This window comes from Heloderma suspectum, chromosome 2 (assembly GCF_057233095.1).
Source record: "Heloderma suspectum isolate Gila_16-S chromosome 2, 16-S_ref, whole genome shotgun sequence".
NCBI classification, from domain to species: Eukaryota; Metazoa; Chordata; class Lepidosauria; order Squamata; family Helodermatidae; genus Heloderma; species Heloderma suspectum.
The window spans coordinates 221,531,432-221,546,040 of record NC_139459.1 but is presented as its reverse complement, the minus strand read 5'-3'; the positions used below and the strand labels follow the sequence as shown (position 1 = coordinate 221,546,040).

Genomic DNA, 14,609 nt, shown 5'->3' with positions numbered 1-14,609 from the left:
TCTGGAGTGCACCAGATTGGGGAAGGCTGATCTATGTGCACAACTCTTCAGGCATTCTGAAATTAGTATATTAAGTTTTTAGTGCTCTCATTGTTTTCTTAAAAATTAAATTATGTTGGGGAAGTTTGTGCTATTGAGCCATCATATTTATAGTGGATTTATAAGTAGTCCAGTAAAAATAATTTCCAAGTAAAGCTCTGAATTTGAGTATAACATTTAAACCACATTGTGCACTCTCTTTACTGCTTTTCCTAATCAGATATTTCAGTTCACCTACTTCTGGCTGTTGGAAAACCTTCTCAGATATTTATCTACTATGAAAAGTTAATGTGGCATACTTTCCTTTACTAAATGTAAGTCAAATCAATATTCCAAATCAGATCTCCAGCAATTTAGAGCAGTGGAAATTTTTCAAATTCAAAAATTTCCAGAAAGCCTACATCACTTTAACCTATATCACTGCCTCTGATATTATAATTCTAAATTTTAGTGCCTTGCTTAAATTTTGCACCTAAAACAACAAAACATGGCTGGGGGGCTTTTGAGGGATAAGTAGGTATACCCTAGGCAAACGCTTCATCCCTTGAACTAGATTTCTTTTATTGATACTTCCTCCCATGTTTTCAGATACTTATTATGACCATGAGGCCTAGGTGGCTCTTTCTTGTTTTGAGTCTAGAGTCCAGGGAAGCCAAAACCAAATTCTGAATGGAATTCCATCAGACATGATGTATAATTATAGAAGTTGAACAGCCCTTTGTGTGAATCTCTGGATCGGCTTGGGGTAGCTTATTCAGAAGATACCTACTGTCCCTTTGGATTGCTGTAGTTATGAATGCTTCAGAAATGAAGCTGCCTGTTGGGTATCCCAAAGACTCTTCAGCTGTCTTGTTTGCCACAATCCACGGTGCTGAAATGTGTCAAAAGAGCCTTGAGAGCACTTTATGTCAGACAGATTAAACAAGAGATAAAAGATAACGGTTTGGCATTCCTGAGGGTACATATTGTGTGAAGTCTCCATATTTGCCCCAAGGGCTACATTCTGGGTTGAGCGTTGTTGTTTGTATGTGCATGCCGCAGAATATCATTTGAGTTGTATGAGGGATCTTGGAAAATGCCTTGCCTTTTTCTGAGGGAGGGCTGAAGTGACAGTTCTTCCTTTTTCAAGGAATAAAAGGCCTGTCATTCTTCTCTTCAAATACGTTTAACACAGGTTTGTCTGCTTTCTGAATCGCCAGCCTGGTGAAGGGAATAAAACCAATCACTGGGATTTCCCTTTCAAGTATATATAATTAACCTGAACAGCAAGGCTAAATCCTACTGGGAGAATCCATCTGTTAGTCAGACAGCTCAAAGAACACACCTTGTATAATTCCTACAAGTGTTGCAATCTCCTTGGGTGTTAGTCTGTGGGCTGTTAGTCTCTCTCTTTAGCAAACATGATTTGGGACAGGGAAGATACATGTATATGAGAGCACATCAGTGGGAAATGCTTTACTGGGTTGGGTATGATTTGCCAGAGAGTTAAGCGGTGCTGTAAGGAATGTGGTTTGGAACCGGCAGCAATCATAACCAGTGGCTCAAATGCTGTAGTTAGAATCAATAATGTAAACTGGAGCATAAGAGTGACTAAGATACAATTCAGGAAGTCTCCAGTTTAAATCCCGCTTCTGCCATGATGTCAACAGGCGGCCTCACCCTCTCTCAATCTCAGTCCCTCACTTGCAATATGGTGATAATAATACTGACCTATCTTACAGTGTTGTGGTAAGAATTATATAAAGACAGTTAAGCTGAAGCTCAAATATTTTGGCCACCTAATGCGAAGAGAAAACTCACTGGAAAAGACCCTGATGCTGGGAAAGATTGAAGGCAAAAGGAGAAGGGGACGGCAGAGGATGAGATGGCTAGATAGCATCACCGATGCAATGAATATGAACTTGAGCACACTCCGGGAGAGAGCAGAGGACAGGAAGGCCTGGCGTGCTATGGTCCATGGGGTCACGAAGAGTCAGACACGACTGAACGACTGAACAACAACAAAGACAGTTATGTAAAATGCATAACACAGGACAGCTATCATTTATATTGTACTTTTGATTATTACTTCCACTTTTTTTCCCAGTTTAAAATCTGGGGGTTTACAAATTTGGAGACTTTTGGCAGGAAATGGAGGGTGGTACAGGAGAAACTCCATATGACTGGAGTCAGTAGTATATTTGTAGGAGTAGCAAGCTGCAAGGAGGGACAGGGAAGTGAAATGTTTGCTTTTTCCTCACCCCTTCTGGTTTCAGAGTCCTGACCAAAACATTTCTAAAATATTTGTCCACAACTGTGAAGGCTGGAAATTTGCTGCTTTTAAAATTAAAGGCTTCATTTTCATGAGTTATTCCATACTCCATTGTACTGCTCATAACCCTGTAGATTGTAAGATCCCTTGGGATGCTTCTCTTGCTCCATAGCACACTTAACTCTGTTATTGACTCGTAGTTCTGACACCCTCTGTGCTTTCCTTTCCCTTTCAGGAAGCTATTTTGCCAGTCACTTCATCATGGGAGGTGAGAAGTTTGATTCCACACACCCTGAGGGTTACCTCTTTGGAGAGAACAGCGACCTCAACTTCCTTGGGAACAGACCTGTAGCGGTAGGGGGAGAAATATAATAAAGTTGGGTTTGTAGCTGTGGAGGGCAGGGGTGGATATGACACAGTGGAACATGAATGTGCCTTTTTAGAAGTTTGGATTTTGTTTTGTGTTTTTGTATGCATTCTTCTTCTTGCTTGATGCCCAGTTTACAGCTAAGTCCCCAGATGTAACTAATGTATAGTCCGACGGGAAGACATTTTTATATTGGGCCTATTTCTGAACGCACCAAGAACTTAATGACATGATAAGGGTTGTATAAAGTGTCTAGAGGTGTGTTTCCACCAGCGATTTACTCCAGCCTGTGAGGTTTACATGACGTCATAGCTATCCTGCAGGCATCCCGGAGTTTATCGCATAAAAACCAGTTCTTCTGACACTGGTTATAGTCCGACTTTTCCTCTTTACTTTGGCTCGGTTACGGTTCTGTTGGGGTATGTTCTGTCACCCGCACTTACATCGGTATCGTAGTGCTGCCCATGGGGGCATGTAGCCCTGCCCATGGGGGTGTGTCACTCACCTGTCTGCGACTTCACTGACCCAACCCTTTCCCTCCCTGTTTTCTGGAAACTTCAACACTGTTTTAGAGCAGGATGCCAAGGGACCAACTTTTAAAAATACATTGAAAATAAGCGCAAGATCACTAGTGCATATGAGCATGCTATCGTGGGCAAGCAAGTGCTCCCACTATAGCCTGAAAATAAGTTTTATCTCAGGTTGCTTCCCCACAATTACATGTGGGAAGGATCCACAGGTAATATTCCTTTGTGTCCTTTGGTCCCCTTTCGCAAGCTTCATAGTTCAACTTCCGTATATTACATGCTAAGGCGCTGTCTCATTAGAACACCATCACGCAGATCTTCCATCAATATGCATACCCTCTTTGTCAGTATCTTGCTATTGCTCTATCACGAAATAGCACTAACACGCATTTATTCAGGGGTGCCTGCTAATGCAGTAGCCTGGTATTTAGAGGGAAAGGAAAGAAAATGGGCGGAATGGGGCATTGGTCTTGGAAGTCTACTCAGAAGTAAATCCCATTGTGGTCAATGAAGCTTGTTCCCGAGATTGCCATCAAGGGGAGTGGAGCCTGGAGCGGCGAGCCTCCTGTATTGGCTGAGCAGCCCCTGTCAATCTGATGATGTTCACTTCCAATCCCCCCATTCCACCTGGAAGTACGTTTCCGTCAGCGACTTATAACAGTACAGTGCAGTCCTTCGTGGAGCCATGCATGGAGCCATGCAGATTTAATGAAAACTCTGGTATTCCTTTGGTTGCTTCGCCCTTCCGTTTTCATGGAAACACGGTAGCCCTTCACTACTCTCAAATATAGCTGAGGGTGATCATTGATCTCCTGATGGACGCAACAGTTTCAAAAGTGCTGAAGTACTTTGGTGACATGCACTGCCAACTTGTGCAGTTGCCAAGTATGAATTGCCAACTACTCAGAAATGTATGAATTGCTACGACTCATTTAATCCAACATTTCTCTGAGGGTACAGCAGTAGGCAGTATTAGGGGTTTTAGAGGGAGGAGCAAGGACTTGACAGTTGGTTGAAGCATCCCTCAGCCACATTTATCCTTTATGAGATACTCCTACAGTACAGGAAGAATAGCAGTGCTACAGGAAGAATTGGCTTGTTGCTGTGCTAGGAGGTGGGCAGAACTGTATAATTTGTTTGGTATTTTCTAAAATAAGGAGACGTCAGTAGTGTAGAGGGAGGGTGTGCATACTTAAAAATAAACAAACTGCTCTTAAAACAACCCTTCCATGTTGGAATTTGCATGAATCCTATTGTACACAGGGACTGGTGTTTGTTTTATTTATATACAGCAATAGGTGCTTTTACAAATACTTGATGATTATCAGGAAGTGCCATTATCTGGTTGTCTTCATTTTTGTGAATTCATCGGTCTAATGTAGACTGTCATCATTCAAATACCCAGTTGATTCATAAAACTGGTTCTCTCTATAGTGTATACCATCTTCACTTGCAATATTCCCTTGGTAGCTGGGCTGATGCAGTTCCTGGGATAATCTACCTATATGCTGTAACGTAAGTCCTCACTTTGCAGCTTGATTTTGAAGGAATCTGGGAACAGAACATACTCCGATGAGTATGAGGTGGCAAGCACTTTGGCTATGTCTCTTCAGCTCCACCTATATACTGCTGTGTCTAAGTAGATAATTCTTAGCCTCCTTTCTACTGTTTGCAAGAGAAGCCTGACATTTTGATGCACAGCATTCTGGACAGGTTTTTGCTCTCCCCCAACCCTTCATTCCTCCATTGGGTCTGTGTGTCTGGATTTGTTTATTTAAAAAGCAGCCATGAAGTGTCCATGATCCCATCTCTCAAGCTGGAGCTTTCTTTATTGCCTGTTAGCTCAGCAAAGCGTTAAATGTCAGACACGTTTGCAGACCTCTGGGACGTTCAAGATGTTAATTATGGACAGAGGGCCTTTTCTCCTTCTTCCTTGCCACATTCGCAACATAGTGTTTTTTACAGAATGAGATGGAAGGTGGGTTTCAGCTGTTGTCCTGAAGTGTTCTATATAAGGGGAATGGGAGGAGCAGAACATCCTTTCAAATCGAGTAACAGGAATGAGAACAAATAACAATCCAGTGCCTGTAAGGGAGAGGAGGGAGACATGACAATGGCATTATGCAGTCAGACAAACAGTCTGTCAGGCCCACTTTCATGTCTCCGCTCATGGTCGGCATCAGGATACCAGAGAGACAGCAATGGAGTACTTTCATTGCTGTTTAGTGCTTTCCTTGTTGTTCATCTCCACCTTCTGGCCTTATTTGTTCTGTTGCTCCATGTGACTGTACTGTGTACATTTTTATTCATGCTCTCCTCTTCCTTCTTTCCTTCTTCCCTTTCATGATGCTGGCTCATTGATTGGAATACAGTGGAATACAGAAGGGTTCTTTTTGTCACAGGGAAATGGCCACTAGAGGCTATACTCCTCTAGTACCACTTATTATCTACTGGTATTTTGAGCAACTCCTTTATTAAGCCAACTAAAGGTAGCAAAATAGTGTGCAAGCTTTCTCCAGATCACATCACAAGGCAAAATAATGAACAAAGAAAAGGTGTGTGGGGGGGGAGTGTCTAATGTTCAGGCCATGGAGGTGCTTCCAAACGAAGCATTTATCACACCATTGCCTTGCCTCATTCACAGAATTTTATGGGGGGTCCAGACCTCTTCCACTCATAACCCTCCCATGTTTTCCCACCACTTCTTCTGTCTTTCTTCTTGCCGCAGAAAATCCACTGAGGTAGAAAAGACCAAATAGTTGCGCAATGGCTTTTAAGGGTTAGTGCTAGGGCCTCTCTGTCTGGAAGCACCCTGGATCCGGTTACAGGGCTTTTCTATATGAGGCTTTTAACCTGCCACTTTACTGAGGCTTCTGCTTCTGGATTCTTTGTGGGATTAAGATTGGATCCTCTACACATGTTTTTTTCCAGGGTTTTTCCTTCTCTACCTCTCTATATGTTCCATTACATAACCTCTAAGTGGCACTGTGGTATAGTGAAATTGTGCAAATAAACTAGGGTTTCATGCTGCCATTCAAAGATATACCATTCTGTGATAGAAAAATCCCCGCTAAAATGGTTGTAAATAATGGGAGATGCCCTGGAGGATGACGATGTCATGTAAAGCAGCCACAAACCACCATGAGCGAGGAATCATGAGCATACAATAAATGCCTCATGTAGAAAGGCTGACGGTCTTAAGATGGAAAGCAGAAGGAAGCTTCAGTCATTCAAATGAGGCTGTCAGGTTCTGAGATGGTGTCAGGCTGGACTCTCCCAGGGGCTGCTGAGATGGAGAAACAAACATCAAAGAAGCAGAGAAATACTGAGTCCTGGACCTCTGTCAGGCACCACTTCCTTGTTTCTATTCTAAAAGTTCTCCATTGCATTGCTTGCTGAGCACATTGTTGTGATGCATCTCATCACAGCCCAGGACAGGATTTAAAATGATTTTCTCTAGCTCTGAACGGCCAGCATCAATGGTGCTAAAGTTACAAGTGTGCTTTCTTTTAGCCCGCTCATGAAAATGCATTGTGGTGTGAGTGGATTGGTGTTGACTTCTGTCAACTGAGAAAATATTAGAAAAGTAGAAAAGGACTGAACTATAAGAACAGAAGCCGTGCTGGATCAGACAAAAGATCTATCTAACTGAGCATCCTGTTTCCCACAGGAGCAACCATCCTACAACAGGGCATGAGCGCAACTGCTCTCCCTTGATGTGTGCCCCTGCCCCCCAAGAGCTGGTATTTGGAGGAATACTGCCTCTGAGCCTGAAGACTCTTATTTAGCTATCATGACTAACACCCATTGATAGACCAGTCCTCCTGTGTTATTGGAGGTGTGTCACAGCTGAGGGCCTCCCTCTCTTAAGGTGGTGAGCGAGGGCTCCCTCATATTGCTGTGGGGCTAAGAACCCCTTAGGCCCAAGAGCTGCATTTCCCCATTAGCCAAGGTATAAATCAGAACTAAAGGAACTTAAGTGCCATTCATTTCAGTGGGTCTGTTCTAAGTAGGACTGACATTGGATACAGCCCTAAAAATGCAATGTCCACATTACATCACTGGACAAAAGAAAGTACAACATACACAGGTTCCTTCACTGAGTTATCAAGACAACTCCACATCTTCAGTGGCGCCATCTGGACAGCACTTTGGGGTAGAAGTCCAGGGCTCCACTCAGCAGAATGAGCAGCACCCCAAAACACAAAAGTACTGACTTACCACATAGAATCATAGAATAGTAGGGTTGGAAGGGGCCTATAAGACCATCGAGTTCAATCCCTGCTCAATGCAGGAATCTAGATCAAAGCATCCCTGAGAGGTGGCTGTCCAGCTTCATCTTGAATGTCTCCAGTGTGGGAGAGCCCACTACCTCCCTAGGTAATTGGTTCCATTGTCATATGCCATTAAGTCGATAGTCTAAAATTACTTAACTGCATCACTGCACATGTTGAAGTACTTGTTTTTTGTCTATCCTGAGTCTACTACAAATCTTATTTCACTGGGTGACCCTGAATGCCAGTATTATGAGAGATGGAGAAAAAATTCTCTCCTTCTCACACACCATGAATATTTTTTTTACAGATCTCTTATCCTGCCCCTCAAGACAGGCCCCATCCCCACAAAAAAACCTAAAAAGTCAGAAATGCTTTAGCTTTTTCTCATAGAGAATGTACTCCAACCCATGGTTATTCTGATTATCTTTTTTCTCTCGTTTATCTTATACATTGAAAATACCAAAAGAAAGAGACAGAAACATAACTGTAAATCATATGAACTCCAAAGCAGGCCAGCCTTGACAAATATGTTTACCTCACATTTAAACAAATTTTGCCTCAGAGTTAATATATTCAATACAGCTAGTTCTTCAGGTCTATGCTGATTTCATCATTGAATAAATGGGGCCCATTTGGGGGGTGGGCACTCTGATTCTTTCCTATACACCTATGTTTATAACTTGTAATTTTGTTCACAAGCACGATATTCCATACTCTTCTCCTCCGAAGTTCGATAGGTGGAAGTTGACCTCTTCTCAATGCTTTTGCATATACCTACAGTATCTGTGCAGCTGTTAATATATGGATAACCATAACTGTATGTTCTGTTATTAATTGTCCTTCACTCAACCCAATAGAAATGTTCGAGGGTCCATTTGTATCTCGCATCCTATTATACTATTTTCCTAGTACTTCTTTATATAACTACAGTTTCCCTACTTCTTCTATATCTCCAACAGAAATTTGAAACCATCTATATAATATGTTGGAAGTTGCATCCAGTAGATATCTTACTGAATCTTTATGAATGTATGGCCACTGTGCATCTTGTATATTAATACTGGCTTACATCCAGCAACTTTACTCCACCAGCGGAAGAATATTGTCAATGGAACAGGCTTTCAGCGTCCTCTCCTCTCCCCCACACACACTCCCCCCCCCCGGTGCCCTCAAAATCTCCTCTGGAGGCCCCCCATCCTCTGGAGCAGGTTTGGAGGGCATGCTGGGGACGGGGGGCTTCATGGTGGAGGAGAGGACACAGAAGTCCCATTCTGCCAGTAATATCCTTCTGTTAGTAGAACAAAGATGCTGGAATCCAACCCACTGAATTCTCTTTCCCAGTTTTTCTTTATGGAGTTATTCCTTTCATCTACTTCCATCAGTGTTTTATAAATCCTAGATAACAAAGCTTTTCATATTCCTAATGTAATCGTCTTCTGGGAGTTCTGCCAATATGAACTCTTCATGTAACATTTTAAAGAATAGCTTTGGATTTGTAAGTAGCCCCATAAACCTGGGTGGAATGATTTAAAATTGGTGATTTTAAGTTGTCTAAAACAGCTTTAGACAACAGTTGTATTGAACCAAGTTTTCCATTTATTAACTCATATTTCCTGAAAAGCATACTAGCTGGCTGCTATAATTAGCATACATTGTCTTGCATCTAAGGCCTGATTCAGTCAATACTCTCCCCTGAATGTGTTAACAGTAATATTAATCCATTTTTATGTACCCTCATGGTTCATGTAAACACATGAGAGAAAAACATAGACAATTAGTCTTTGGTCTGTTAGAGACCCATCTAACAGTGATTTAACAAGCAAGCAGATTCATTTTTGGTAGGTCAACTGTGGAAGTCCTCTTTAACACAAAGTTTCATGCATAGTTTTCCTTTGTTTTCTACTGATAAAGGATCCTGTTTGCTTTGCTTAAGATGGAGACATTTCTGAGTAACAGCTGCATTTTATATTTTCAAAAATGGAGGATCAAACTTTTCTGTCTTTCTTGCTTCCATCAGCCCTAGGGGCAACTCCAGCAGCTTCAAGTGAAACCTGTTACCATCACATCACCTGCTAGAGCTTTATTTGAATGTTTGCAGACCCTTCCTCCCCCATTCCATCTCAAGATTGCGATCATGTAGGTACCATGACTTCAACATCAAGTCAGTCTTTTTTTTCTCCCTCCTGATCCTCCACTCCCCAAATATGCTTTCTATAGCATCTTGCCTGATGAAGAGATCTGTAGGTCTTCAAAGCTTGCACATTTTTGTGATCTTTGGTTGACCTAATAAAGTTTGGTCGTCATTTTGAAACTTTATATTGCAAATCTGAAGGTACAGATCAAAAGGGTTTGATTATTTGTGGTAGGAACAACATCCTCACTTGTCAAGAAACCACTCTAATGGACTTGCCTGCTATCTACAATAGTCTTGTGTAGCTTTAGGGTTGCAGATGGAGGGCTCCTAGCATTGCAGTTCAGAAGGCATAGTGCATCTATTCCATATTTTTCTCAATAGATTTTCCATGGTAAGAAGAAAGATGGAAGAAGCGGTGGGAAAATATGAGAGGGTTACAAATGGAAGATGTTGTCTGTCACCCCTTCTTTCCCCATCCCCCTACTCCCGGCAGGTTGATGGCATGATAAAAGCCTCATCTGGAAGCATCCATGTTACAGGAAGCCAAAATGTCTCTTATCTAGCTGTACAGAGACACAGGGAGGCTCTTTTAGGCAAGAGAAATATAAAGGCAGAGTAGCCTATCTGTAATACAGCTTAATTTCATCTTTACATGACACTCTGCTAGTAAAACACACTTGGCCTGAGCTTTCTCTCAAGTGAAGGGGATATCATCTCTTTATCCAGATTCCAGTTCCCTGAGGGAGATGGGCTAATCCCTTTTATTTGCTGATGTGGACAAGAAACCTACTAATTTGTCTCTTTTCATGAGCACTAGATCTAGTGCAGAGGTTTCTAAAGCACATAGTGGGCCCCTGGAAGCTTTAAGGCATACAGAAACACTGTCCTCCTTTCCACTAGGCTGGAAGCGCAGGCATCCCACTAATATCTAGAGTTCCTTGCCACTGCTCATATGTAAACATTTTTTAAATCCCTAGAACCCTGTTTAAAAGCAGCATAGCCTCGCAGCTTATAAGCAGCCAGCACTGTACTGTTTTAATTGCAGAGTCAAACTGAGTCTGATCCACAAACCAGAACAAACCTTTATTTTATTTTTTCCTGAATTGGAACAGACTCTGCACCATTATCTGAAAGCCTCTGTTGAACCTGAATCGGAACAGAAGCAGGAAGAAAGGCTCAGGTTACTGGTTCAGAAAGAGGGTTCCAACAAAAAACAAAACACCTAATGTGGTGGTACACTTCCTGTAAAACCAAAACCAGAATCAGAATGAGCACATAAAATAAAAAACATCAGGAGAAGATTTAGGTCAGGGGTGGGCAACACGTGGCCCATATACACACATGCAGCATGTGCTAGCCGTAAGATTTTATACTTAGCACTCTTTTTAAGGGCTGAACCTGGGAAGCATTAGAAAGGGATTGAACTAGAAGCCTACTTCCCCATTGTGATAGGGGTTTAGTCAACTATTAAATTAGCTGACAAACATATAATCTTGAAGTTATCTAATCACAGTAACAATTCTGTGATTATTTACTAAACCCTTTCCTTCCTCTTTAAAATTGATTGTGGTGTTTCTTCATATATTACACATGTTTCTGTTGGTACAATTAAAATTAAAGAGTGCAAATAAAGTAAGCATGTATTTGTTAAGTATTTAAGTTAAGTATTTAGAATTTATGTTTTGTTTCATGCATGCTTCATAGTACTTACTGCTGTCACTTTGTTGCAATAGTTTTAGACCTTTAGCTTGCTCTCCTCATCAATCCCATTATTATAAATCCGCCTTCTCCAACATGGTTCCCTCCAGTTGTTTTGGACCATAACTCCCATCATCCCTTACCATTAGCTGGAGCTGATGGGAGTTATGATCGAAAACATCAGGCAGGACCCAGGTTGGGGGAAAGCTTACATCTTCTCATGTGAACTGGAAGAGAACTGGTTGGTTATGTATGCTAAGCTGGGTACTGAACATAGATTGGCCTGAACTGGAACAACACCAGAATAACCAGTTGTAGCTGAACCTGAACCCAAAACAATGGTTTGACATTCTGATTTTAATAAAGCAGTTTGAGGGTGCTTTCCCAAATCTGGCCATCCAAGTGTGTATCCAAGTGTGGCATTTGTGGCAACAGCATCAATAATCTTGTTTTTGTGTCGAAACCTTTTGGCTTTGATATCTTTCCCTTTTGTAGGACTGAGATGGATCCCTGCTTTTGCCCTTCCTATTGAATTATCTTTGGCAGTACTTGATGATCAATGCAATTTTCCAGTGTTTTGCTGACACAGCATGACGTACGGTAGAAAGTTCTACTGTGATCCATCTAAGCAGGGGACAAGCACTTACAATTCAATTCCTGAGGTGTATGACTGTGCATGGTGACATTCATCTGAATTAGAATAATGCCTAAAACTTTGTTGATATGGGGGTTGGTTGGGGGACAACTGTGGGAACAATGCATTTGCTGCCTTGTGTATGTATCCTAAAATCCCAATATAAAAATAGGCCGTTCTAGATCCAGAAAATAACTCCTGTATATAACAATGGGGATCAAGTAAATATGCATTAATATACCAACTTTGCATGATTAATTTTTATTTACAAAATCCAAATTTTCAGAAAAATTGATTTCTGGGTTGTTGTTTTTAATGCTTGGTTGGCATAAGACAAAGAATGCCATGGAAGCCATGGAGGACTGGAGAACTCCCTTCAGTGAGACAGAATCCTCTATGTTGAGTAACCCTAGAAGGCTAGCCCATTCCATACAGGCTATACTTCTAGGGGGTTGGACTCGATGGTCTTGCAGGCCCCTTCCAACCCTACTATCCTATGATTCTATGAAACAACATAGCAAGAGAAACCAAGCAGCCCAAAACCAGTGTCAAAATGCCTTTGCCAGAAAGTTGTGCAGTATTTGGTGAACAAACTGTACTCAGGTAGTCAATTGGCACGGAATACAGGAATGAAGGTCTCTTGCGTAGAATGAAAGCATTTGGTGATTCATGCTAGTAGTTCTTATAATGAATGGGAAACAGTTAGGGAGAGGAGGAAAATGGTCCTACTTTCCATCTCCCTCTGTTGCAGCCTGGTGGAATTGTTGCTGCCTGATGGAGCTGGCCCGTCAGCCGAGCTGATAGCATGGCCTTGCTTCCCATTTCTCCTTGTGCTGAAACCTGATGGAATGGCTGCCCAGTGACCATTTTAGGCTTTATGGTTCAAGTACAAGTAACCTACACTTCCAAGTAGATTCTGGTGAAAATGATGGATATGTTATCCAGGACTAGCTGGACTATAGCCTTTGTGTACTTTGAGTAGATGGGATGATACGAAAGGTTTGAGTCAATTGTGTAGACACAAGACCATACAGGCTTCGACATCAGTCTGATGCATATGACCCCCACACAAATGCAGGTATGAAGCATTATTTTCGACAGTCGTTCCACCTATGCTGGAAACGGGCAGAGCTCCGTTTGTGGCTATCTGAGAGGCACGGCGATATATTTTGATGCAGTTTTGCCAACATTTTAAACCATTGATTGATTGATCGCAGCAGGACTGAGAACTTCTGATCTTGCCCATGCTCGTGGTTATAATTTCTTTGAGCAGTGCTCCCACTAATCATAGGTTTTAAGAGTTCTTTGTCATCGGCTTCACTCATCCACTGTGGCTTTGAGAACTCAGTCTCATGGCCAATAGTCATGCTGGCTGAGAATGATGGGAGTTGCAGTCCAACACATCTGAAGGGCACTAGGCTGGGGGAGGCTGAGCTAAGACTAAGAGGTAGCCAAATGTCATTGTTAAATGAACTGCAGAACAGCTTCTCCATTAGGAAAGCTTGGAGAGGCTTTTAATTTAAGTGGCAGCATATCCGGAACAGCTCCCACATAGTTACGTACAATTGTGCTTCAGATAAAATTAGTGGTTCCAGAGGGTTCCCACTTTATTTCTCATGACTCATCTAAAAATATGTTTCAGCTGAGGTTAGTGATGTGGCAAATCTAACCTTAACAGAACTGGTTCCAGTTTTTTGCGGGGGAGGCTTGGGCGATATGTTTAGGAGGGCCAACCATCCAAGAAAGGGGGAGAACAGAGGCACAGCCCTTGATGAAACTGCCTCTCCACAACTGAAAGCACAGCTTATGATTCCTTGCGTTATCACAAAGTCCTTTTTGTGTGTGCTTTCACTTCCCTTGGATGCTAGCTAGGTCAGTGTCATGCCCTGACTGGAAGAGTCCTCCTCTGAGAAGGAGCTAGAGGCCCCAGAAGCCCAGGGTACCCCTGATCAGGGACTGCCACCAGACCCACAGGAGCCTGAACCCTCTGGGGAAGTGGCTGCAGGGCCATCCTTGTCAAGAGAAAGGGACTCTGCCTCTGAGGCAGAGGCTGAGCTACCCCCTGATCCCCGGGAGCGTCGTTGCCTCAAGGGACAGGCTAGCAGGGCTCCTGTGCAAAGGACTGCTCACCTCCAGAAAAGGTCTCCTCAGGAGAAAGGGACTCCTCAGGAGTAGGCTCTGGAAAGGGAGCTCTGATTGCTACAGCTAAGCTCTGGGAAAGTCTGGCTGGCTTTGGGCTTAAAAGCTTTCACTAGAAACACAGCCAGTTGTTGGAACAACTTGGTCTATCCAGCCTCTGCCGTGTACCTTGTCTCCTGAATCATGCCCTGTGATTGATACTGTGTTTCCTGACCTTTTGGACTGCTCAGTGACCCTGCTTCTGGACTGCATAACATACCTGACTGATTTACTGTGTTTGACCTCTTGCTTGTTATTTTGACCACTCATGCTGCTGCCTGATCCTTGTTGCCTGCCTGCCTCTGTTCTGACCTCTGCCTGGATTTTGACCACTCCTGCCTTAGCTTAAACCTCCCTGGACTGAAACCTGTGTGCTTGATCATTTGCTTTCCAACTTGACTACTCTGTTGCATCACTCCCTGTCCTTGCTTGCAAATAGCCAAGGTTCCATCTAGAGCAGGATAGTCAGAGGCCTCACAGCTACCTCCAACATGCCTCGGGCAG

At 42.6% G+C, this 14,609-nt stretch overlaps 1 protein-coding gene across 1 annotated transcript in view; it reads left to right on the top strand.

Moving 5' to 3' along the window:
• Positions 1 to 14,609, top strand: part of RNF157 (ring finger protein 157) — a 105,077-nt gene that overhangs the window by 30,225 nt on the left and 60,243 nt on the right. Inside the window, exon 2 of the mRNA XM_084838180.1 lies at positions 2,526 to 2,644. Coding sequence (XP_084694306.1) covers positions 2,526 to 2,644 — 119 coding nt within the window. The remainder of the gene's footprint in view (positions 1 to 2,525; positions 2,645 to 14,609) is intronic.